This window comes from Podarcis raffonei, chromosome 17 (assembly GCF_027172205.1).
Source record: "Podarcis raffonei isolate rPodRaf1 chromosome 17, rPodRaf1.pri, whole genome shotgun sequence".
Lineage (NCBI taxonomy): Eukaryota > Metazoa > Chordata > Lepidosauria > Squamata > Lacertidae > Podarcis > Podarcis raffonei.
This window is the reverse complement of record NC_070618.1, coordinates 26090100-26117757: the sequence shown is the minus strand read 5'-3', so window position 1 is coordinate 26117757 and position 27658 is coordinate 26090100. Positions and strand designations below refer to the sequence as shown.

Sequence of the window (27658 nt, the reverse complement as noted above, 5' to 3'; positions counted from 1 at the left end):
ACATATTGCTATAGATATGCATAAACAGACGCTGAAATCTGTATATGTGAGACATCCTAACAAAATGGAAGAGTCAGCATATTTATCATAATCACTCCAAAGAGTTGTCTGTTTGTTTTGAAAGCAAGATGATACAATATAAAAACTCAACATGCATGGAGCTCTCTAAAGAATGATAGAAATGTATTGCAAAGTTTAAGAACAATTAATTACAACATGCTGTAATTCATGACATTAACATTAGAGAAATGAAATGACCACTGCAAACCTTTGCACACTTACCTGGAAGTAAGGCCCATTGATTGCAGTGGGTCATACTTCCAAGTAAACCTGTTCTGGCTGGTGACTGCTGGGAACAGAATGACCCACCTTTGGGTCGGATCATTTTTATGCACAGGACTGGGCTGCCAATCTCACCGAGGGGAGAAATCTTGGATAGGATAATTTCTATTTATTTTATTTTTTAAAAAACCTACATGTTTATATTTGAATGAAATATCTTTTATTATTTAATGATTACATTTTAGGGTGGCTATTTGAAGTCAGCTTCCTGCTTTGCAACATCAATTTTTAAAAAGCTTTGGGTCTTAAGTGAAGGAATGTAAATGAATGTCAGTCCCCATTGGTACTTATGAATATATAACTTGTTATTTAAAGAAAATAACATGTAGCATAAAGCCTGTGAGAAGCTGGTGCCGAAATCACATCCAGGAGTCTCTTCCTCCTCATACCTTTATTTTTGCTTCGATGCCAGATTTTTCTATTCTCCATTGTGCCTCCCGCTTCCTCAGTTTCTCCAGGTCATTTAGCAGGTCAGCATAGCGTGTACTTAATCCCTCATTTTCCTCCTCCAGGTTTTTTATAACCAGTCTGCTGTGCTCTTCCTTTCTCAGTGCACACTCCTTAGTGTCCTGTACAACAGTACCACAAGGGCCGATAAACAAAAACAAAACCAAGGAAAAAGGGGAAAGGAAAGGGGGGGAAGAAAAGTGAGAACTAATCAGCAAATATAAACTGTGCAGTTTTACCCTCGCAGCAGCTTCTTCTATATTTGATGGCCAAGGTCACCTGTGTACTTTTATTGGCCTCTTTCATGCAGGTGGAAGGGTCATATTTTTTAGCTGGATGACAGCTTTGATGAGTACACATTTGCAAAGAGCCCATTAATTGATCAAGCTGCCTTTGATGCTGTCCCCAGCTATTTTTGAGACCCACACAGACATATCCTCCCAGACCTCGGCTTTATCAATTAATAATGCCAGTCCCATCAGAATCTAATTACACGAAGCCACATCTTCACACTCCTACTTTCTTTGCTCCATTTCCATCATTAACTATTTATTCAAAAGTTACAAAGCGTGGATTCTTCACTTTAAAGCATCTTTCTCCGAGTTTTGTGCGTGAGAGAAGACTGGAAGGTACAGCCTAAGGCCTAAGGCTATATTTCCTCTGAGCTTGTCACTTTCCATGCCACAAAGACAGATGCAGCTCAAAGAGCTACTTCAAAGCTGTGGCCATCTTAGTACTATGTACAAGTCAATATACCTTAAGTTCCTGGATTTTATCTTTACATTTCTGTTGGAAGATGCAGAGCTCTCTCTTCAAGACTGCGTTTTCCTCATCCACAGCAAGCTTTCTCTGTACCAGGTTGTTTATCTCCTCTTGTTGCCCACATGTTCTCTAAGAAAGATTGTTTAATAATAATGATGATGATGTGAAAATCAACACATTTCAAAATTTCATCTTCCAGGCAGCAAACCATCTGCAGTTTTATCTAATCTGCCTGTACCTGCAGCACAGCTTTGTGACAAACACAAACATTTTATCATTAACCAAACCAATTATTACATTACTATTTGGCATATCAAAAAAGAGGGATTTGAAACTATTTCCTGAATGTAAGGATCCATTGCATCATAAATTTGTGCAAATGAGGAAGATTTTCGTTTTGCTGAAGAAGATTAAATACCCAGGAGCCAGAAACAGAGGATACAGATGTTCATCAGGCAATGTCCTAGGCCAACTCAAGATTTTTTTTATTTAAAAAAATGTTAGTGGGAGTCGATGGGTATCTTGGGTTGATGGGGTTACTTAGGAGCGTACTGCCACTGGAACACTCCAACCTGCACCAATTTTGGCTTGCCACACTAGGAGCAGCATACAGATTTCTGCCCAGGCAGCTCCTGACCAACTGAGTGGGGAACAATTTTGGCCTGGCAGGTCAGATCTTTATCTGTCCCCATTCCACAGTCACTTGCTGAAAATGAAAACAATGTTGGAGCATGAAGCACCTCAAAGAGGTGGTCATTGAAAAGCTGTGGAATGCCCTGCCACCTACCCCTGCACCACAGCAGGTCTTAAAGCACAGGTAAAGGTAAAGGGACCCCTGACCGTTAGGTCCAGTCGCGAACAACTCTGGGGTTGTGGCGCTCATCTCACTTTACTGGCCGAGGGAGCCGGCGTACAGCTTCCGGGTTATGTGGCCAGCATGACTAAGCCTCATAAGGAAGCCTCCACAGATGAACACGGAATTTGCCCTAAGCATAGCTTAGTCAGTAGAGCACAACACTCTTAATCTCAGCGTTGTGGGTTTGAGCCCACATTGGGAAAAGTATTCCTGCAATGCAGGGATTTGAGCTAAATGGTCCTCAGTCCCTTCCAACTCTACAATTCTACGATTCTGTGATCTATGATTACTACACTGCATGTCACACGCTACCTCCGTTTTTCTCTTATCCTATATCAGCCCCTTCCAAGTTTTTGTTCTCTCCACATCCTTTTTGTACCCCTGTTTTCTTCTTCTAATCTCTTCCTCTCCCTGCACCCAGTTTCTATCCCCCCCATCCCTATTTAATCTCACTAAGTTTAGGGAAAACAGCACACAAAATTTCCCCTCTCCAAGCAATGCACACCAGACACAGGTGAGCCATGCAACATTGTTAGCCAGCAGCAATAAGATGGAAAAAAATGGCACTAATTCCACCATACATTTCTAAATCCAGAGAGATTAAAAGCTCTACAGATACAGCCGTACCTTGGAAGTCGAATGGAATCCATTCCAGAAGTCCATTCGACTTCCAAAACGTTTGAAAACCAATTGGCGTCAGGAAGCTCCTGCAGCCAATCAGAAGCCACAGAAGCCCCGTTGGATGCTCAGGTTCCAAAATAACGTTTGCAAACCGGAACAATCAAACTGTCCGAGTTCCAGGGCGTTCGGGATCCAAGGTACGACTGTATAGTGAAGCAAGTAGGATTAGATAGATGGTCCTACACAGACATGAAAAAGCAATGAAAACAAGAGGCATTCCAACTCCCCCCAGAAAACTGCAACAGATGGGAAAGGGTCACAGTTTGCCCCCATGGGCGTTATTCTGTGGAGGCTTGGACTAGACCCTAAAGAAGAAATCATGATGAATAGCTGTGAGTGAAATACCCTTTTCAGTAGAGGCACGGTCAGATTGGGAGGGGCAGACAAGGTTCCCCACTCCAATTCTGGCCACTCAGCACTTCGGCTGATGATTGTACAGGACTCTTTCAAGCCTTCCAAAAATCATGTTACATTTCTTACAATTGCTCAAGAGTTGCATGACACTTTGTAACTGTCTCTTTTTATCATGATGAAATATTCCCATTTTGCCAGTAACATTTTATTGAGGTTCCATCTTTCAAAAAATATTAATATTACAGTAATTTCTTCTACAATATGATTTTAATTTAATCAAGGTATAGAAAATTGAATTAATAAATAGGCTAGGTAAAAGTTAAGAACGAAATGTATTAAAGTTAATTAATGCTCGAAGCTAGAGTTATGTTTCTTTCAATTGGACCTATTAAAGGGGGCTTTAATATAGATTTGCACAGCAAGCCAAAGATTTTCAAGTGGAGATAATGAGGTAGCTAGTACTGTTTTAACCCCTCTGGAGTATAATTGGTTGATAAGGTTTTGAAAGATTACAAGGTCTAGGACAAAAAGATTAGCTTTAGTCTCTTCAGATCAAAACTGAAAGCTAATTAAATAACAGTGCTATAAAAAAAGAAGGTAAAGGTTTACTGTACTTTTATTCATCCTTAATTTTCATCTCCCGAGAAAAAACAAGTGAGCATATTTTCTTTACATTTTATTTCGAGACTACTGTGTGGACTACACAGGAGGAAGAAGATTTACATTGTCAACTGAGATAGTATTAAAGCCACCAACAGACATAGACAAACCTAAAATGTGGACATGATAATTTCTGTGCCACCAGGAATTCTTTGTATCACAAAGGCACTATGTAGTCATTTTGACTTTTTTTATATTGGATCAGATTGCTACTATTCATGTTTGATGCTTTATTATGTTTTTATACATGTTGGAAGCTGCCCTGAATTGTTGTTGTTGGGCACAAACATTGCTGCCATTTATATGTTCCATGGTTCGCTTATTGCATTTATTGATGGAGACACATAGCTTAGCAATGGTTAGGGTCTTTTGCAAAGATTAAAAATGTGCAGTTTGAACTAATCCTAAAAGGGAAAACCTTTGAAGAGGTCAGAGTCAAAGGTATGGGTAGGGCTTTATTTAGTACCGTGTATGGGAACAGAGTGTGGGCCTCAACAAAGCCAGATCCAAATTCAAACCTTTACGCAGTCACAAAGCTCAATGGGTGGCCTTTAGCCCATTTTACAGGTCTTCATGGGTATAAAATAGGATAACCACAGCTAACAATAACAATGCAATAGTTACAATCTGCACATATATATGTAGTATTTTCTGCTAGAGGAAAGCCAATGGGAAGGCCATGGAAAAATTGCCTCTCTAGAGAAACACAATTTGATGCATGCCAACATAATTTTTTTCCAAACGCCAACTTAGATTCCAACACACACACATCACTGATTTCCAGATGATTCCAGTGTAAGCAATGTGGATTAGCACCAGTTTCAAGTATGTGATTACCTGTATTAAACTAATTAACATTAACAAGCCCTGAAACCAATTCACAGAACTTAACGCCATACCACATATTACATTCCCTCCATTGGTTTTCTGATCTGTGTGCCTGCAATGATGACACATAGTCTTCGAAACTGTGCAAACGCTAAAGCTCATGATTTTGCAAGCACAGAGATTGAACTATTGGTCTTTTTTTAAAAAAAACCACAAAATTAGTATTTCAAGATCTAAATATGTGTTCATTTTAAAGTTAAAAAATAAATAAAAGATGTTTCCATTTATTTATTTTGAGATTTATAACCTACTCTATCCCAAGGGCTCAGGGCAGTTTTCTGTTGAAAAATGAGAAACTGATTTTAATGATTTTGCTAACCCACATGTCAGGACGACCAAATGGCAGTTCACAAATAACAAATGCTAATTAGCTACCCAAAAGATGTAACAGAATATTCATCATGAACTGTGGGTCAGCATGCATATACAATGTAGTATTCCTAATGCTACTAGATATAACCCAATCTTCTGTACTACACCTTCGGAACAAATCTTTCCTCACCAATTGCTACAATTATAACCAATGGTTAGAAGAAATTAATCTGAAAAATATTAAAACTACCAGAAATGCAGAAACTACCAGAACTAATGAAAGCCAGTTCCTACAAAGCTGCAGTTAGCATTCCTCTTCCCTACACCGGGTGACTATCATCTCAAGGAAGAACATCAGCTCAGGGGAATTAGTAAGTGAGTGCACATCCAGAGTTAGGAGCAAGGAGCTAATCTGAAGCATGTAAAAGAGAAGATGATCCAAGCTGATAACATCCTCTCTTGCTTAACCTAATAAGAACCCAGTTATTATAATAATTGTTGTTTCAGCTAATGAACATGAATCCAGGAGCAGCTGACACGGTACCCTCCATATATTGTTAAACTACAACACTTATTGTTGTCTAAGCTGACTAGAGCTGATGAAAGTTGAGGTCCAACAACATCTGGAGAACACAACACTGGTGACCTGTGCACTACTTGCTACCAACATCATGGGTGTCTTGTTTCTCCACAAACTAACTGCTGTTCTCTCTGTCACTGGAGAGACAACTATAATTCAGGATGTTAAGGCACAAGGTGTCACTATCTATAGTGGCTGCAGGTTGTCTCCAGGTACAACCACAGTTTTCCACCAGCAACCTATACAATTGCACCCAACTGTAGCAGCAATAGTTCTGGATCAGGGAGACCCAGACTGAGACCGCTACTTAGCTACAAAGCTTACTAGGTGACTATGAGCCAGACACTCACCTCCTCTTTTTTCTCTTAGCCTTATCTACCTGAGAAATAATCTCAGGATAAAAACCAGGATAGTCATGCATGCTACTGAGCATTCTAGAAAAGAGGTGAAATGAAAATAAAAAGAAGACAAAGTGTCTTACTGGATTTTGGTAAACCAGTGCCTCAAAGTGGGAAGGCATAGGCTGTGTACAGTGGTACCTCAGGTTACATACGCTTCAGGTTACATACGCTTCAGGTTGCAGACTCCGTTAACCCAGAAATATTCCTTCAGGTTAAGAACTTTGCTTCAGGATGAGAACAGAAATTGTGCTCCGGCGGCACGGCAGCAGCAGGAGGCCCCATTAGCTAAAGTGGTGCTTCATGTTAAGAACAGTTTCAGGTTAAGAACGGACCTCCGGAACGAATTAAGTATTTAACCTGAGGTACCATTGTATATGGATGATAATTAGTCAAATGCATCTCAAACAGCCAATTGTACAGGATTCACACGAGGCAAAAGTGACATTGCCCCATTTGGTTGACAAACAACTAGCTGCACAGCTGATTAACGTAAACCTGCATTAACTGAAGAGGTCACTTGAAAGACATGATGTGGGAAAATATCCTTAATATTTGATGGTTTCATAAACATGGTATAAGTAGAGAATAAAGACAGAAAAATCAAGATAGCAACTCTTTTAATGGTTTTTGAGTAGATCTTCTGCTGCATCCAAGTGGCCGAGCTCAGCACTGACAGGTTTTCTGAAAGCTGAATGCTTGTAACAGAGAAAAATGTACTTAATCAAATACATATATTAGTTTTTATGTGTCCACCGCTTCTTTCACTATTGTGATCTGAAAATTAGTATGTTTGTGTTTAAGGCTTATTAAGGAATTGCCTAAGGAGGAATCTAAGCCTGCAATTCTATACCCACTTTCTCAGAAGTAAATCCCATTGAACAGATTTACTTCTGTACAAACATGCTCAAATCACACTTATCTGGAAAAAATACAAATAATAAATGAAAATATTGCTCCAAAACAACTGTCACCAATTAGAACTCTTCACCCACCCCAACAACCCATCCCCTCCAACCACAGGCACCCCTCGTTCCAATGACTATACACAAAAAATAAGCACACAAACAAAAATAAGAATCCACCTCCCCCACACACAACCCTAATATCCCAACAAACGAATAAACTTTACACCCAACACAAGCGCCACAAAGGTGCTTGACACAGTCTCGCTGACCCACCCCTATCACTGTTGGGATACTGCCAGGGAGACAAAGTCCATCTGAGCCCCCAAGCCGGCTGCCGGACGTTCCATCGATCTCACGTAGACAGGCAATATCAGCAATCAGCGACACGAAGCCTCAAGAAAACATTGCCACATTCTTGGACTGGTGCACACTCTATCAGCAGAATTCACACAGCAAAAGATGCACAGCAGGAGAGCATGTTTACAGTTTATTCAGCGTTGGTCAGAACAAAGAAACCATGACCGCCTGCTCCGGCTGCTCAGGCAACAAGAAGAAACGAAAGCAACTGACAACATAAACATCCTGTGAACAGGAAATACGCAGACTCTGTGACTCACAAAGCCTGCTCCCTTTTAAGGTGGAATGGAAATATCCTAGCAATCACAAGCGAAAGGGGGGATGGCCTGTTCTCAGACAAGGCCGTCCATGCCAGCTGAGACACAGGACCAACTGGCTGGGAGCCAAATGGTCCAAGCTAACAAACTATATAACAAACAAACTAACACCTTTATAACTACATATAAGCTACTCTCTATAACCTGCCCCCCAATCTTCAGCCCACCCCTACCTCTAGGTTTGATAGACAATATAAGGTGAGAAACACAGGACAACCCAGACGGGTTGGCAGGGAATCATCCTATAAAATAGACATGCAAAATGTCTAGCTTAAACGCAATTACATTAAACATGAGGGGATTGGGAAATCCTACCAAAAGAAAATGCATCACCTCATACGTAAACACCATGAAACTACACATTGCCTACCTGCAGGTGGTACTTAACACCACAGAAACTGTCACTGATATGCCCAGGAACCTCACCAAGATGTTGGAGAGGCTGAACTTCCACAGGCACATACCTCCGCATGTGGTAGGAATGCCCTAAAATCCAACCCTTCTGGACAGCAGTCCTACAAGAGATATGCAAAATAACTAAACAGGTATTAGAACTCACCCCAGAACTGGCCCTACTGAACATCTTCCATAATCATAATGATCACTCACATTATACAGAGCTTATAACCCACCTACTCTCAGCAGCCAGAAGCCTCTTAGCCAGACGCTGGAGAGACCTGTCAGGCGTAAACATGGACCAAGGTATCAAACTGTATGGGGAATGGCCTAACTAGAAATGCTAATCCATAAACTGAAACTGACACGGGGACAAATACAAGAGGGCGCCTTCACCCAAGTATGGCACCCCATTATCACATACACAGCCCAACAAGACAACAACAGGAATCCACCAACAGCATACGAATCAATCTGGCTTACCTGACCCAACAAGCCCTCCCCCCTCACAAATGCAAACAAACCCCACTGCAGACAACCACAGACATCCAACCACACCCTGCCCCCCAATACCTCTCACTACCAAGGAAATGTAATAAACAGATAGAAAGAGAACCTACCCAGCTGACGCTGACACAAAACCCCACATGTACACTATACAAAATAATATAAGCCTCACCACTCCACCTCTCCCCCCCCTCTTCTTCCCCAACCTTATACTGTACTCAACACTAATGTCTCACAACAAACGTACGGTAACTGATTTGTAAGAAAGACTATACAACCTGAAAAAAGAGACAAGGTATGTACCTTTGCAAACCAAGAAAATCTTTAATAAAACCCTGACAGCTAGTTTTACAGGAGCTGTGCCTTGAAGAATTAGAGTGAAATGCTCTTGCCAACTTCATCAACTGCTACACTTTGTTCATCTCTAGGTTGAAAACTGGGAATGAAAAGTTGGAAACTGGAAACAATATAGAAATACAGTAGGGTTCAGGGAGCTGGATAAGCTCCAGGGTCCTCTAGTAGCTCTTTACACTTTAGGAAACAGAACTCGAACAATAGGGATTAAGCCAAATTAGAAGAAGCAACATTATTCTCACCTGTTAGTTTAAATATAACACTAACCTGTTCCAATGTCTGTATTTTGTCGTCTTTAACTTGCAAAATTTCTAAAACCTTCCTGTCCTTGAGTTCAGCTTTCTGCTTTTCTCTAGAAACAACAAAAAATATATTGACACTTATTAGTCATAATTTGCTGCTAATCATTTGAATTTTTCATGTCCTGATAATGAATGTCATTTTAAAGCATGGGAAATTAAATTATCTGAGGCTGACAGCCCTTGCAGTATTAATCATGGAACATATGGCAAGTGACAGCAAATTTTATCTGCAAACAACTAAGACAACTTTATTCTAAATGAAGCAGCATTTATGATACCAAGACTAGATATGCTTACTTTTAAAAAAAGATATATGGAGTATCTTGCAAATGAAGCCTTTTTTATGAGCACTCCCCCGCTTCCTCATTATTGATATCAAATAAAATCTGGGTTTCATTTTAGGGATATAAAAAGAGCAACAAATTGAGGACCATCGCCATTTTCCCACTGGTAAATGCAAAAGTTATATTGTGCTAAAACTGTCAACAACTGGAAAATTCAGGGCTGAGATGTTTCATTCCCTAATGATTTATTCTCCTCAGTCAAGTTCCAAATTGGCAACCATCCCAACCTGTGCATCATAACTTCAACTAGGATGATAATATGGGAACAGAAAGAGAAAACAAATGGTGCCAGCTTCTCAGCTGCATTCATCAGGTTTGCTGGTTTACTCTTCATTTAGTTACTGCAACCTGTTTTTACAGTTCTTAAACAAATCCTGCAATCAACTGTGCCTCAGGAGTTTTGATTTAGTTGTGGGTAATGTTTGGAGGAATTGTAAAAATTTCCAAATGAAGACCGGCTCCCAGTACGTTTCCCAGCACAATTCAAAGTGTTGGTGCTGACCTTTAAAGCCCTAAACGGCCTCGGTCCAGTATACCTGAAGGAGTGTCTCCACCCCCAACGTTCAGCCCGGACACCGAGGGCCTTCTGGCGGTTCCCTCACTGTGAGAAGCCAGGTTACAGGGAACCAGGCATAGGGCCTTCTCGGTAGTGGCGCCCTCCCTGCGGAACGCCCTCCCACCAGATGTCAAAGAGAACAACAACTACCAGACTTTTAGAAGACATCTGAAGGCAGCCCTGTTTAGGGAAGCTTTAAATGTTTGATGTATCACAGTATTTTAATATTCTTTTGGAAGCCGCCCAGAGTGGCTGGGGAAACCCAGCCAGATGGGCGGGGTATAAATAATAAATTATTATTATTATTATTATGGCCAGCTGGACAAAGAGCATCTCCACCTTCACAGTTGTCATTTCTCACCTCGCAGTTGCAAGGCAACAGTTTAGAGACCGAGTCCATTCACTGATAGAATCGGAAAACTGTAGAGTTGGAAGGGACTCAAAGGGACATCTAGCCCAACCCCCTGGGAACGCAGAAAGGGTCATCTTCTGGCTGAGGGGGAAATGTGCAAACAATGATGGGTTTTTTAGCCTGAGAAGTCAAACCCTCAGTCAAGCACCAATGAGAGATTTAAAAAAAATATATTCTGGAACCTGAATGACTTAGCCAGTGAGGTTCTAGTGTTTCAAGCTGAAGAAAGTGGTCATTGCTGTTCTAAAACACTGAGTTTACTCAACACATACTTACTCAATATACAATACAGAAAGACTAAAACCACATACATTTGCCTTTTATTCGGTAGATTTGGACCAGAGAGCTTTAGCAACCACATCTTTTATTCCAATAAAGATTGAAATATCATCCTACACCTTTTCCTGGCTTGGTGATGTCACTGCTTTCCAAAGTATATAGCAATAAGATAAAATATTGTTATTTATAAAGCACCTACAATAAGTGGAAAGAGGGCATGGAAAGAGTAAGATAATTAACTGCATTAATTAAAAATGAATGCACTGGTATACCTAGTGAACCCTGACTTAGCAACTTTTGCCATTATGAAGGGTAACTGACAACGGTGTGTTGAAAAATGAAAGGTGATCAAAGGAGCGCCCAAAACTCCATCAACAGTTGGAATCTGTAAGCAGACAAAAAGTAGTAAACGTGGGTACAGAATCTGTCCCTCACAGAAAAGGGAAACCAGAAGGAAAAAAATTGAAAAGATGCACAAAGTGGCCAACCCTCAAAGAGGCACAGAAAAAGCACCCACATCTGGAGTGTATGTTGGTTCTTCATACAAGGCTTTATACAAGGCTTTTCCAAGCCCAGCCTCTAGGGAACGCTACTGTTAAGAACTCCTAAGCCTCACCTACTTCAGTGAGGAAGTTCTTTTTGTTTCTTCTTTTTAAACAAAAGGTGTATAAATTTTAAGAAATAAATAATAAATAAGGGCATACTTATTTTAGGGATTTTTCAACAGGATGCTTTTAAATGTATTTCACCTGCTTTTTGCTTCTTCTTCTTCTTTTTTTTTTTTGAAAGAGCATGCTATGACTAGACTAAACATTTAGGGAAATAGTGTTACATAGGAGCCATAATAAATGTGATGGGCACCGGATGAATGCCTCATTGCCTTAAATTAATAATAATGCCAGAATTGTAACTTTCTGTTGCAAAGTCTCTGCCATCCCTCTAGCTCCAATTTCTGGCCTATTTTGTCTCTTGCACACATGATCTCTCTTGCTTTCATAGCAATAGGAGGGTGCTGTAAACCTGGGGGGCGGCAGAGAAGCCCCATATATGCAGCTGAAGTCTGTTGTACAAGTGGAACACCACAATTAGATATCACTCCCAGTGTCTAACAGAGGCACAAATGAGAATTCCAAGAATGTATTTACATTCCATTAAATAAAAGGGAGAAAATTAACACCTTCTTGGGGGGAGGGAAGAGTTCCTTCGGTAAGCAGCCTTTAGTAGAGTGGTTGCAGTACAAACCAAGTCAGAAATGTGCAATCATTGTATATACTGTGTAAATGCTCCAATTTTTGCATACAGTGGGTGCAAGTAGATGCTGCAGCATAAATTAAAAACCTGGTATAGAATTTTATCACCAGCTCCTCCTGGTGGTATAGGATAACTTCCAATACTCATTACAGGGAAGGTCCCAGAAGAGGCGCTAAGTAATATTGCTGTATGCTTCAAGCTACTAGCATATCATTGAACCCACTGCTACATTTTAAGTATGATAAACGGGAGGAAAGGGTGGAAGCAGAGGAAAGGCTTGCTTATAAAGGTAAATGGCACAGTCAGAAAAAAAATATGGTTGATTCAATTAATATACACTGTACATGCCTACAATACATTAAAAAGTGTTCGCCCAAATAAGAAAAAAACATAATTCAGGCACTGTCAAAGAGTTGATGATGATCAATGACCGAGACAAACTCCAGTTTAGCTAATTAGAACCACTGATGAGCAATAATGATGTGAGCTAAGAATATTTGCAGACTTCTTTAGGATGAAAAATGGAGTGAAGAGAGGCTGTCAATTTGTACAAGTTTTAAGCTCCAATCACTTTTCCCACGAGTACCGCCTATTTTAAATGTTTAACAGAGCTGTATTTAACCACATGGATTTTTCACAGTCAGTTTTCACCAGCCACCGAAAGCCAAAAAATCTGAGAAATTATACTAAACCATTAACTAACAATTTTCTATTGCATATGGCCCACGCTATATATTATACAACATGACAGGACCATATTTTCTGGGATTTGGCCCATTTTTAATGAGTTGTCAAAAATGAAATATTGGATACGACGAGGAAGCATTTAACTACGAATGAGGTGTGAAAATAGAACCTGCAGTTTCTAAAAAACCGCAAATATTTTCAAAGGTGCCCTGCTGAAGTTTATAAAATATTATCTTTTCTATAATAAATATGCAAAGCAGTGGTGTTGAAGAGAAATTATGGGCAGGAGGACAAATAGAGATCTGTGGTGGAAATCAATTAAACTTGTTCATAACATAAAGTGAAACACAGAGAAGTCAAAAGCTATGCTATTTCATATTACTGTAGCAAAAGTGTAAGTGATAAAAGACAGTGGCTACAACCCAACGAGGCACCAACAAGTGTAGAAGGATTTGTTTGTAATTTCTCTCCAGAAGCCCCCTCTGAACTGAAAAGCTGCATTTTGAAATGCCAACACAATGTTTGGGTTTGTCAAAGGAGGATGCTGTAGAAAGGAGTCTGAAGGCATAGGAGACAATTTGGCTTAGGCAAAGTGAGTGTGGTTTGAGCAATGCCTAGATGGGTGATGGACTGGGCCCTGTGCGAGCCACTCTAGGGATACAGGAAACAACCTTACGCCAAACAAGGCTTTACCTTTTGCATAGATCACAGTTTATTTAGTTGCTCGTTGCTTTTCTCACATGTACAAACAACAGCACTTTGACAACCTCAACTGCTTTGGACTGTTGATGGCACTTCCCATTCATTTCATTGAGACTACTCAAAACCCTGTGTTACTAGGAAACCATCTTATTAAAATGAATGGAAGTTGTGAGACTGGTGAGACCATTTAAGGATACCAGAGCTCACATATACACATTATGTGTTGCTTTGACTATCCTTCTCCCACCACTGTCCACAAACAGACACAAGAAACACAAGAAACTTCCCCAGGATTTCAAAAGCAGTTTACGCCATGGCAGGATCTTGCTGATGGTGCCTCCTGGTGCAGTTTACCTTGCAGAAGTGACAATATATTTCATTCTCTCCCACAGGAAATGAAGGCTGGGAGGGTCAACATTTCTCTGAACATAGGGCTTTGGAAGAAAGCCTTCAGCGCTTCCTGAACAGGAAGGGTGGGGGAGACAGTGAAACTGGTTGTGTTCTCTCCATCCATAATTCCACCCCACTTCAGTGACTCTGCCAGCATAGTGGGGCTTTTGTGGCATCATACTGCCCCTCAGCCAGGAGATCTCAAGTATAGGGTTGCATCTAAACCTCAATACATCTTAAGATGTGTGAAAAATGGAAAACGTGAGACTGCCAAACCAAATTTTACATGCAGTTTTTGTTTTATTTAACAACCTAGAAAGCCTAATTTGCAGAGTATTAAAATATCTGAGTCTCCATATCAATTATTTTTATAATGAAAACATTTAAAGAACATATGATCAATATAAATTACATTTTTCTAACATTGCTTAATTTAAAATTAAGTAACTGCTTATGTCTTTGCTCTATGCATTATTTCACTACATATTGCTTTGTCTACTAGAGAAGCTTGATTCAAGGAAACAAATTATCTTGTACTTGTAAACTGAATGACTAAAATCAATCATGATTTTTATAGCTATGAACACAGACGACTCTTTATGCATTCCTGTACATTGTGGAGGTTATGGCTTAAAGTACTAAGCTGAACACTTTAAGTATCATATTTCTTTCTTAATTTTGAAAGCATCTTATCATATAAAATGCACAAGTTTCTTACAGTGCTCAAAATATCAGCACTTCAGAACAGACTGGTCTAACATCTGCACATCACCAGGGTTTCCCCCAAGGATTTTTAAATGATGCCTGCCTGTGCTGAATAAAGTGCTAACTTGCACCTTGCATTTCAAACTGTGTCCTGAGCAGCCATCCAGTTGGTACAACACCAGCTGAATTCCCATAGGCCACTGTTCACTCAGGCTTGACTGCAATTATCATGTCAATATTTTGTGCTCCGATATGCAGATATGCACACATGCAAGCTGCGTAATACTTTCTTCTCCATGGAATGTTGACTTATGTTCAATGTTCTGAGAATTTTTAATGAAACAGGGTATTAAACTTTCATCAGTTGTGGACAATCACAATTATTTGACCTTAGAGGCAAAGGTTATACACCTCGACACCCCACTATTCTTTTCTGTGTGCCAGTCAGTGATGGCATGATCTGGCTAAAAACAAAATCCTTGTTTTAAAACCTTTGCTGCTATATATTCACTTAAGTAAATATTCATCAGCTTACATTAAAGGTTTTAGAGTGAGAAAGACCAGGCATTTACATTTTGTTTTACTCCAATCCACATCTATAGCATAATCTTATAGTTTAAATCAGTGCCCATATGCTAAGCGGTCTATGACTGTGCTCTGTATGCCTTGATTAACTGAGGAAGGAAGCTGATAAATGACAAAGTTGCATTGATTGAATTACTCTGTCTATTGGCAGTATAATCAATGAGCATTGCTAAATGATTTAATGCAAACAAGTTCATTTGATATTGCCACCAGAAGATCAGATATAAATCACTTGATGTTTAAATCCTGCCATGGTGTTATATTTCCCCTCTAAATAGAACACTGAGACTGTGCAGACAATGTAACACACAGCCTCAACTCAACAGGGAAAAAATATTATGGTTTATTCCACCTTCACCAGTCTGAGCCCAACTGTTGTAGCCCATGCTGGACATAATCCACAATCCCTAGAGGAAGCTGACACTTGAAACCAACATAAATGCCCTGCTCATGAATTTAAACATGTAGTTACAAGATTGGCATTATTCCGTAACAGACTGGAAACCCAACAGACCAAGTAGTTTTAAAACAGATTCCGGTTGCTTAGATCTTTACCCATATGTAAGTGAAGGAACAAAAATTTATTTTATAACTTATAACTGAAACAGAGTAAAGCTTCACACATTTCTTTAATAAACGGAAGCACATTAGATGTACAGGGCGATCTCTGCAAGCTGTCTGGATAAAGGAACTTTTTAAAAAGCAGGGTGGGGGGAACCAAGATATGAATAGCCAAAGCACTGCACAATGTCACTGCACAACTTTAAGAATATTTGCTCTAGTATTTGGCTTAAAAATATGTAGTTAAATTCATTAAATTATTGCTCTGCCCTCAAGAGTTTTTTAGTTTTTGTTTTTTTAGAGGGGAGTTGGCCTTACATGGCAAAATCTCCATTCTGATCCAGAATAAAGAAATTTGTTACTTGGGAATATTCCGATTTAAGGCATTTGCTCACCCAAGTGACTGAAACACAGAATGAACCATGTGCAAGCCAGAGGAAGACATGTCTTCTCCAGCTGTTATGAAACAGCAGAAGTTCATTATTAGGTCCTTTTTCGTATACGACATTAAAATGGCCACTCCCAACAGGACCAATTTCATTTTATAGGAGGTTTTGAAACTTATTGGACATCATTTACCCTTGCACTCTTTGTCACTCTGGTAACTTATGTGCATGAGTTTGCAGGATAATTCTCTGGCCTTGTCTTCAAAGTAATTTTTTTCTTCAATTCATTTCTATACCGCTTTCTATTTTTTTAAAAGAAAATCTCCAGGTGGTCTACAACCGACATTAAAACATCAAATAAAACAATCCAGAAAAAAAACCACACACAAAAGAAATACAATACAAAGTATACATTCAAAGCAACATAATTAACAGGAAACAAAAATATTATCTTAAAAAGTCAGGGTTGTTTGTTTTCACAAATATCAGGAAGAATTTTCTGATGGCAAGAGCTGTTTGACAGGGGAACAGACTCCCTTGGAAGGTGGTCACCTCTGCTTCCTTGGAGGTTTTAAAGCAGAGGTTAGATTGCCATCCATCACAGCTGCTTTAGTTGAGATTCCTTTTATCGGCCAGGGGGTGCTAAAGACAGATATAACTTTCTTTATGTACGCTACAACAGCAGCTAGAATACTTATTGCAAAGTACTGGAAGACACAGGATCTACCCACACTGGAAGAATGGCAGATGAAGGTGATGGACTACATGGGCTTGGCAGAAATGACGAGCAGAATCCGAAACCAGGGAAAAGAAACGGCGGAAGAAGAATGGAAAAAGTTTAAGGACTATTTAAAGAAATATTACAAAATTAATGACAGCTAGAATGATGTTGGACTAAAGTAAATGGTTACTATTAGTAATGGTTAAGACAAGGAGAATAAGGATGAATAGCTTAAATTTATAGTAAAATAAGGGAAGATTTGCTGAACAATTGATTAGAATTTGGAATACAGAAACGGGAGGCACGAGGAAGTCGAAGAAGAAAGGTTTAAGAAATTAGGACATGAAAGGGTACTTGTTTCTTGTTTTGCTTTTTTTTTGTCTTGTTTGTTTATGTATGTTTTGTTCGTATGAATATAAAAATTGTTTAATAAAAATATTTTTTTAAAAAAAGAGATTCCTGCTTTTAGGGGGTTAGACTAGATGGCCCTCAGGCTCCCTTACCATTCTACAAAGATTCTATGAAAAGGAAGCAGAACCCCCACCCCAAGTCCTAGTAGGACCAGCGTCTGCTAGCAAAAACTATTTATGTGGGTCATGCTTTCCATCTGCTTCTGATTGGAGATTTGTCACACAAGTCAAAAACTATTGCTTATAGGCACTTGGCATATCATCCGGACACAGAAACCACCTAACCACACAGCCTCCATCTTCCCAGGATTCATACGCATTCAGACCAGCACTGCATTTGGACCTTAGTCCAGAGTTTCCACAGTGTCTTCTGATTCAGATATTACGAAGTAGTAGAGTTGCAGGTCACCAGTGTAACCATGGCTGTGTGCTCCAGAATGTCTAGTGACAGCTCCCCAGTGTCTCCATGCAGCTGTTAAACAGCAAAGGAGTTAATGCCCTGCAGAATCCCATAGCACAGTTGCCATGGGTCAACAAGCACTCCTTCCCCCAATCCTATTCTCTAGACTCAACTGTGCAAGTAGGAATGGGATGACTGTAGTACAGTGTCTCTACGCACCATCCTACACAGGCAATCCAGTAACAGTAACAGGGTTGCATTCCCATTGACTTTCTCCCAATGCAGCTCATTCATCCAGGCAATGGAAGCTCATTTAGTCCCCAAACCAGGCCTAAACCCAGACTGAAATGAATCTACATAATCAGGGTCATACAGGAACATTTGCAGTCACTCCGCCACCACCTTTTGCACCATGCTCTTGTGCAAACATGTGTTAGGGACGCGGGTGGAACTGTAAGTTAAACCACAGATTCTAGGACTAGCAGATCAGGTCAGTGGTTTGAAACCCCGCAACGGGGTGAGCTCCCGTTGCTCGGTCCCTGCTCCTGCCAACCTAGCAGTTCAAAAGCACTTCAAAGTGCAAGTAGATCAATAGGTACCGCTCCGGCGGGAAGGTAAATGGCGTTTCCGTGCGCTGCTCTGGTTTGCCAGAAGTGGCTTATTCATGCTGGCCACATGACCCGGAAGCTGTACGCCAGCTCCTCGGCCAATAAAGCGAGATGAGTGCCGCAACTCCAGAGTCGGTCACGAATGGACCTAATGGTCAGGGGTCCCTTTATCCTTTACCTTGTGCAGGCACAGGCAAACTCCAGCCCTCTAGATGCTTGGGACTACAATTCCCATCATCCCTGACCACTGGTCCTGTTAGCTAGGGATGATGGGGATGGTAGTCCCAAACATCTGGAGGGCCAGAGTTTGCCTATGTATGCTCTTGTGCTTTCGCACTGGCATCTGGGTAGCCACTGTGAGAAAAGGATGCTGGACAAGATGGGCCACTGCCCTGATCCAGCATGCTCTTCTTCTGTTCTTACAACCATTGGGTCCAGGGGGGGTCACACCACCACCTCTATACGGGTAGCTGGCACCTCCCCATCACACAACGACATGTTCACAACACCCTGGGCACCCTGCTCTAGCTAGCTTTAACCAGACCAGCAAAGGCGGGTACCAGGGGAACATATGGTCAGATGGATTGCTTCAATTATCCTGTCCACTTTCTCACTTATTCAAATATGCTGGGTTTGTGGGAAAACATTGATAAAAGATATTCAAAATAGCTTAAAAGTTAATTTCAAAACTCCGTACAGTTAGCTTGCTCCTTCTAGAAACATTTACAGAGCAACAGAAGCATTTCCAGGTTTTTACCTGATAAACGCAGGTATTCAAAATTACTGATTAAGTGTTTATTTGTGCTTAATTTTATCAAAAAAAAAAGTTTCAAAAGGCATATGAACTAGAAATAGCATACCTTCTTTTTTTTTTTTTACATAATTCAGAGATCAATAGTATTTAAAGTAGTTGGAAAGTACACTAACATGGATATACTTTTACAATGGCTTGTTTGAAAATACCTGGAGGCTTTAACATATCCCAAAGGCTTTTCTCATTTGCACAGTAAAGATATTTTTTGTTTGTACCTGAATATTAAAACAGAGAATGTTGTTACAGTCACCAGATAAGAACTGCAACGAATGCTGAAAAGTGAAATCTATTTTGTGTATCTCAGGAATCAACGCTACAGACAATGAGGTTCCAGTTTCATTTTGAAATTTTTAGGGCAGTTCAATCCCTATTTGGGAACATGAAAGAATTCTGAAAAGGAAAAAGTTACTTTCTTCAGTTGCAAAATATTTCCACATCAAACCAGTACAAAGGTATAATTCCCCAAAAGATTTTTCAACTGCACAGCTTAATTATCATAGTCTCATAAAAATGGATATTTAAAAGTGTTGAAAAATAAAAGCCTACTGAAATATTAATTGGTTAAATAAAAACAATTAGACTAAATAAAGAATGCCTAAAAAAGACAGGCCTTTTTTTGGTGGTGACCCTCTCAGGTATGGAAACATTAATATAGGGCCAAAAAAAAAATCCACATTTCATGTGTACATTAAATAATGGGGTCTGAACAGGCACAATGAGATCATGGGGTCAGAGAAAATAGTTCAGTGACCCAGTGTGCAGCAACTGTGAAAAGGGCTAATTTGGTGCTAGATATCATTAGGAACAAAATTGAAAACAAAAGTGACAAGGCTCATGATCGTTAAGAGGGAGGTAAACCAGTACAGTATGCTGGTTCAGACAATGTGCAAACCAAACCGTGGTTCAGCTCAGTGTAGTGCAGCAGAAGAGAGACCAGGGATGAGCAAAGCAGCCATAACCTCTTCTCTCAGAGCCCATACATTTGCATTAAGCTATGGTTTGGTTTAGCATGATGTGTGAAGCAGGCCAATGACCGGCCCAAATTCACCCCATAAGATTCATAGTTCAGTGGGATTTTGATCTCAGATTTCCCTAGTCCTAGTTCCACACTTTAACAACTATACCTTATTGGTTCTCATATTATTTCTTCAGTCAGGAAAAAAATGACTATATGTTTTCAACAATTAAGGTCCATATATTTAACAAGCAAGTATTCCAACATCTCAGAAAGCGTCATTCTTAAGTCATTTTAATGATGGTGGTGGTGGTAGTGGTATTAATTTATATCCTGCCTTGTTCCCTGATGGGAAAAACAATTATTAACAGAATTAAATCTCTCCCTCTCTCTATATATAATTACTAAAATCATACTAGATGACACTTGGGATTCATTTCAACTCTACAGTTCTATGGTTTAATAATAATAATAATAATAATAATAATAATAATAATAATGTTTTAAAACCAACTTTTCTCACTTTAAAATTTTTATAACAACATATCTATAACAAAATATCAAAAGCTGAATGCTATGGCTACAACATTTATCTGATTGATAGGCTAGCATAAATCAGGTCAAAACCTTCTGATCAACTGAAAAATTAATCAGGCAGAAGATAGATGATAGATAGATGATAGACACACACACACACACACACACACACACACACTGCAAATGGCAAGTGTCATCAAAAAGTATTCACCCTTCGCTTACACAAGATGAGATAGTAGAATGATGCCTGCTGTGAGAGATACATGCATCATCCTACCTTCACCCCACAACTGATTTCTGTCTTTAGACCTATTGTTGATCATATGCAAATTCAATTTAATTAATCAATCAACTAACACTCATGAAATTTATGGACTAAGATTCCTTTAACCAAATGGCAGCCCTAAATATAACTAGGCCTGTCACCTTCAATAAGTCAGCACTGATCTCCTGAATACATGGAGAACAGAGTTATTCAACTGTATTGTAGGACATCATTTCTGCCCTCTCTGTATGGCCAGCTACCTAGGGCAAACCCTTGTGATCTTAAACAGATTCCTCATATCTGAGAAAGGACTGAACATGCAATATCTAAAATAAAGGGCAGCCAGACACAGCATCCCTGCATGCATGAGCCCAGACCTTCCTGTGTTGAGCACGAAAAGTCTGAAGCAGGCTTTTACTCACATTCATTTAAACGGGACTATAACTCTCCATCTAGTGGGAGACTCTGCATTATCAATGATCAAACTGTGCAGAGAGTTTTTACCAGTATTCAAGCAAATCTAGGCAAAAGCCCCTTTCTTGCTCTACATGGGAAGGTCAATGTTAATGTGCATGAGGATGAATGAACACGAGGATGTTGTGGCTGGGGCTTGCATGTGCACCCTGTCCTCACTTTTAAGCATTGTATCTTCAGGCGAACACTTGAACATGACTATAATTAAAAAAGAAAACAACACAAAGAGAAAAATCGCCCATACTCACCTTTCGACAACCATACTGACTGCTTGTGTCAGATCTGGGTTTGCGACCTGAAGACGTTTCCATAAAGACCACACAAATTCTTTATCAGCCTAATAATACAAACAGAAAATGAAAGCGTGAAACACATTGACACTACATTATAAGCCGTACAAAACCTCTACTACACGCAGGTCCCGCTTACCAAACACAATGTGTTCCTGGAAATAATTCATTATGTGAGCATTCACATATCAAGTGCATGTTTTCCATTGATTCCTATGGGAACATTTCTAATCAAGGATTTGTCCAATCTCCCCCTGCCCCACTCCAGTTTCTTCATCGCCATAATTTCACTTCCCTACATCATTTGCTGAACCCATCCCACTTCTTTTAACCAGTCTATCTCCTAAGAGTCTTTTTTATTTTTATTTTTAAAAAAGAGGCATTTACAAGACTTACAAGGTAGCCAGATGTAGAAAAGCTACACCTGCTGAAATTCCCTCTTAAATACAAAGGCTAAAGGTCTGTCTGCTTTTGTGGTCGGCCATCATACTCTGCCTGCCCATTATTTCAGCTTACTCCATCCCCAACAATAAATATCATTTCTTAGAATCACAGACATCCTAAGGATTCTAAGTTCTAATGGCTAGGAACTCAGGAAGGCAAGCAACAGGGCACATCCAGCCAGTGTGGTGTAGTGGTTAAGAGCAGTGGACTTGTAATTTGGTGAACCGGGTTCGATTCCCTGCTCCTCCACATGCAGCTGCTGGGTAACCTTGGGCTAGTCACACTTCTCTGGAGTCTCTCAGCCTCACTCACCTCACAGAGTGTTTGTTGTGGGGGAGGAAGGGAAGGAGATTGTTAGCCACTTTGAGATTCCTTAGGGTAGTGATAAAGTGGGATATCAAATCCAAATTCTTCTTCCTCTTCTTCATATGTATAGAGGGCATGAAAAATTTGAATATCTGAACTACGTTCTAACTGAAAATACCCAAAACGTTTGCTAGTAAATATTCTTAATTTTATAAGAAGCATTTGGACTAATAGAAGTAGCGATATTAGCTGGCAATTGTTCAGAATAAAACAATCTTGGTAAGATGGCTCTCTAAACGGTTTTGAGAGCTAACTAATTTTTTTCTGAAGCAAGACAAAACCTCCCGTCTGAAATTGGCACAGCAGCCCAGCTCTACAGCTGTCAATGCCTGGGATATATCAATCTTCAATGTACCCAAGGACTGTTCTGTCTACTCTGCGTATGTTAACGGCACAGAGAGGTCAGCTGAGGTGTACCTTGAGCAGCTGAGAACTTATCTGTGCAGGACAGAACACAGATGTCATTCGGAGGTTCCCTCAAATTTCCTCATTAAAAATAAAATTACCCACACTACCACTGTGTGTCAGAAAGAGAAGCTGCTCACTTTGGGAATGTGTGTGCAGGCTGGAAAGAGAGATGTATAAAACATAAATATTTAGAGTGCTTTGGGAACTATATTGAAAGTGAGATGCTCTTCCCAGTGCAGCAAAGCATCTGCAATGATTGCAGGTCAGGCCTCGCACTGGAAAAGTGACAGTTATGAAAGAGAGAGACAATGGGATTGTGCTTCAGTCAAGAGTGAAAATAATTATACCTCATCATCGTCATGTTAGCAGACATATGGAAATGCAGAACAACCCAGCCTCTGATCCCTGCTACTATTGAATACGGTCGTGTCATAATAGGAACAGAGCAGATCCCTACATGCAATATTCAGACATATACCTTCGCTCCCGCCCCACGAAAAGCCCATACACTATGAAAAGGTAAAAACATCAACATTTATTTAAGACTTCAGTTTAGTACTGTAGGACTATTCAGCCCTCAGCATTTGAGCCCTGGCCTTGAAAACATTTCAGGAGATGCTCACCCTAGACACACATTTTCCACACTTCAGATAGCCGACACAAATTCTTCTCGTAAATTAAAACTGGAACACTGTACTCTTTCAGTTGAAAAGATTTTGAGTGTCAGCACCAGAATGACTCGCCTTCAGAGAACTACACACATGCATGCAACACAAACATGTTTCTGTGGTGGTCCCTATTCTGAGTGGGCCTCTTGCAAGAACAGGTAATTCTACTGTGTCCAATCACACCAAAGGAGGACGTGAGAAGAGGCCTGCTATAAGGCCAAAGGCCCATCTAGTCCAGCATCCTGTCTTGCAGTGGTCAACCTGATGCCCAGAGACCTTACAAGCAGCACGTAAGTGCAGCAGCTCTCTCCCTACTTGTGCTGCCCAGCCTCAGGCAGTGGAGGCAGAACACAAGCACCATGGCTAGCAACCTCATCCTCCATGAATGTGTCTAGTCTTCTTTTAAAGCCACCCAAGTCAGTGGCCATCACTGCTGTGTGTGTGTGTGTGTGTGTATATATATATATATATAGAGAGAGAGAGAGAGAGAGAGATAAACACATACAAAATACTGTAAAAGTAATAAGTGTAACCAAAATAAATGCATGCAGATAGAAAAAATAAAATGGGGTGGAACAGGGGGTTTAGTGGGCTGTTCAATTGAGTTAACATAGGGAAAAAGGCTTATACCATGTTGAATAAAAAATAACTGCTTTAATGAACCATTAAGGACTCTCCATTTATGTGTCAAATATTCTGGCAGTGCAATGTCCCAGACTTGTGCTAGCCACTTCTCTTGGGAAGGAGTTGGACTTCCAATGGGAGGTCACCAACAATCTGGCTGAAGCAAGAAGCATAAATACAAGAGGTTTGTGCACAATAGGCTCCTACTACTCACAAGAGCAAATTCCCTAGTTTAGTTATGAACTGTGTGAAAAAGTACTTTCTTTTGCCTGTCCCAAATCTTCCAACATTTAGCTTCGTTGGGTGGTACCAAGTTCCATTGTTACGAGACAGGAAGAAAAAACTTCAGGTATTTTTTCCCTCTCTCGGAAAACTGAGATGTGGCAAAATTAGCCACTGGCTGTAAGAAGGGGGGCCAGAACAGAGGTGGGAAATCTTGGGTCTGCGGGCAAATGCAGCCTTCGAGCCCTTTCTCTCCAGCTCTTGGGATTCTCCCCAGCCCGTGGCTCAGTTGACAAACCATGAGCTTTCTCCACAGGCCACAAATCACAACACCTCCCTCCTTGAATCCTTCTACCTGGCTGGAATGTGTCCCTGTATTATGAAGTTCTATTGTAAAGAAGGCAAAACTTGCTGTTTTCCTTTTACATGCATAATTCAATGGTGATCAAATATTCAATCTCTGGAAAGCCCCTGCTTCCATTCAGTACTGTGCAATTGTTATTGGTTTTTGTTATTTTGAATTTCCTGGCATGTTCTGCATTTTGTACTTTTGTACATCAAATGTTCTCTATTTTTATGTTTTGAATGTCTGCTGTAAGCCGCTTTGGGCACAGCTCATTGTAGAAAAGTGGTGTATAAGTGAAACAGACTGATCCATCCTCACTGTATACATTGCAGCAGCCTTTGGCTATAAGCAATAAACTTGACTGGCTGACTGACCCCTCCATCTTGCCTATCTGAATGAAGAAATGGAAACGTGTGAGAAAATCTCTTAGTTTCACCTGGAATGTTGCCTACAGTACAAAGAGTCACATCAATTGATTCACTTTTGCCTCTTGCCCCACCAACCCTTCGAAGGTTCCCCTGGAGGGAATGCAGGTTCTCATCTTGGTGAAGTTGGCTGCTATTTATTCACTTACTTCCAGCAGCACAAAAATCCCTCCGCCTGGCACAAAGTTTTGGAGCTACTGATCTAGACCAAGTGAAAAGCACACAGAGTCATGGCTATGGTGAATAGCATTCTAAAATGCTGCTCGGAAGCACACTATTCTATCAGTTTCCATTATTCCTGAACACACATACACACACTACTACTGTTTTCCTACAAGAAAATTGTGAACTGTTCTGATACTCTCTCATCAATCCGGTTTCCCAGTGTGCTAATTGAGCCAGAAGCAGAATACTGATACCTCTATTCACATAGAGACACTTCAGAAGCAGAAAGTATTATTTACATTAATATCATGCCCACACTTATTCTACTGAGGATGCCAAAGATCTCGGGAGGCAACCCTTACACACAAACACTCAGCCTTGAGCTCCCTCCAGGCCTCTTGTTTCCCTAAGCTCAAAGCATCCAGGTCCCTTCATTTTTTTTTAATTTGCAGCTGCTAAGCAAGAAACCTAAGCAGCAAAGCCTCCCAGGAGCAGCATGGAGACCTTCAACAAGAGCAGTCTCTTTCAGGGGCATGCAGGCAACACTCTGTCCCAGAGCCAGCATTAGTCCCAGGCACATAGCCCAAGACATACCCAAATAAACTAAAATTCCTGACCAAGTTGCAGTCAATGATATTCCAAGATACGCAGGAGTGAAATCCAACTGGTGTCCTCAGGCTCACAGAAGTTATTTTCATCCAGCAAGTTATTCATTGGTTTATTCCATTTCTGTCCTAGCCTTCCTCCAGGGCAGCTCTGCTAACACTCCCTGGTGTCAGGTGTGCGTGCAGGAGCCAGGCCATATGACCAGGACTGGGGCCTTCCTAAGTTTGTTATGAAGAGGCAAGGCACGGCCCCACAGGTGAGGCCAATTGGTAACTCACAGCACCTGGTGGCAAGAGCTGGGAAGGGATATAAGGTCAGCATTTCCCTTCAGCTCTTTGCCACAGCAACACGTTCCCTGCCTTCTTGCTCCTTGATCTTCAGACCCATGCCTTCATGACTCCTTGCTCCATGATCCTCGGACCCCTGCCTTCGTGACTCCTTGCTTCTTGACCCTCGGACGCCTGGCTTCGTGACTCCCAGCTCTATGACCCTCGGACCCTTGGTTTCCCAACTCCAGGCTTCTGGACTCCTGTTCCTCCTCCCACCCTGCCATCTTGCCCCTGGTCCTGACATCCCCAACCAAGACTTCGATCGCCCATGAACTGGACTGTGACACCTGGAACCCCCTGACACGCCAGCATAGGATGGAAGGCAGTGGTGGGGCTGCAAGGGGAATGGCAGAAAATGCCTTCCTTCCTCTTGTGTTAGTGGAGGTGTCTGCTGTATCCAAATCCTTCCATGAGCATAAGGAGACCAGCTGGAATTCACCCAAGGCACGTGAGCCAAGCTCTGAACTTCATAAAATCAGAACAGCTGGATCAGACCAAACGCCTGTCTAGTCTAGTACTCACAGTACTACCACCCAGATGCCACATGTGGGGCATGAGTGCAATAGCACTCTCCCAGCGTTTGAAATTCAGCAGGCGGCAGGCACATTTTGCACCTGGATATCGGCCAATTGCAACCAAGATGCCAGGATGGAACCTGACATTTCCACCATCTGGTGGAAATGTTAGAAACTGGGATAGAAAAGCTAGGAGACAAATGGCTTCTGGGATCTGGGTTGTGGGCGCCAAAACAGACTGTCCAGTCGCCATTGGGGGTTGGGGTTTGGCAACACTTTTTATTTATTGATTAGCATGAATTAATATACAATTCAACTAGGTGACACATTGTTGATATCACATTTTAACAGAAATTGTTAATAAATGTTTAATTTGGTGTTTGCAATAAAAATATTGGGACCATACTTCAGTTTTCAAAACACTCTTTGTTGTTAAACTCCTTAACATATTGTCTATCCTTAACATATATTTTGAGGCTTCAAAGCACATACATTTCAGGAATACCCGAGTGTCTGCCAGGCGCAGAAAATGGCACCCACTTTTTTACGTGCATGCAAATGGAGAATCTTTAGGTGCAAAATGTGCCTGGCACCCTGTCAAAGGTGCATGCCTGGAGATCATTAGATCTTGACTGTTTTCACACACGAGCAGCACATCCTGTAGAATTATATCTGTTATATTTTATCTGCACAATCAGAACGAATTTCAGGAACCAAAAAGTTGTACTGAAAAATACGACTTGCAAGCCATCTGACCCCAAACTGGCAACTAGGCATTCCATTTTTG

The 27658-nt window shown here is 40.7% G+C and overlaps 1 protein-coding gene across 8 annotated transcripts in view; it reads right to left on the bottom strand.

The window, feature by feature from the left end:
- The window catches only part of LOC128405330 (endophilin-A1), a 277258-nt gene that overhangs the window by 240761 nt on the left and 8839 nt on the right, over nucleotides 1–27658 (bottom strand). For 7 of the 8 annotated variants that reach the window (XR_008328267.1, XM_053371855.1, XM_053371856.1 and 4 more), the window contains exons 2-5: nucleotides 21712–21800; nucleotides 9387–9471; nucleotides 1546–1680; nucleotides 732–911 (exon numbers count right to left, since the gene is read on the bottom strand). Coding sequence is in view for 7 of the 8 variants with exons in the window: in XM_053371855.1 (XP_053227830.1) it covers nucleotides 732–911; nucleotides 1546–1680; nucleotides 9387–9471; nucleotides 21712–21800 (489 nt within the window). In the remaining variant the exon portion in view is untranslated. The remainder of the gene's footprint in view (nucleotides 1–731; nucleotides 912–1545; nucleotides 1681–9386; nucleotides 9472–21711; nucleotides 21801–27658) is intronic. The other variant, XM_053371858.1, reaches the window with a different exon arrangement.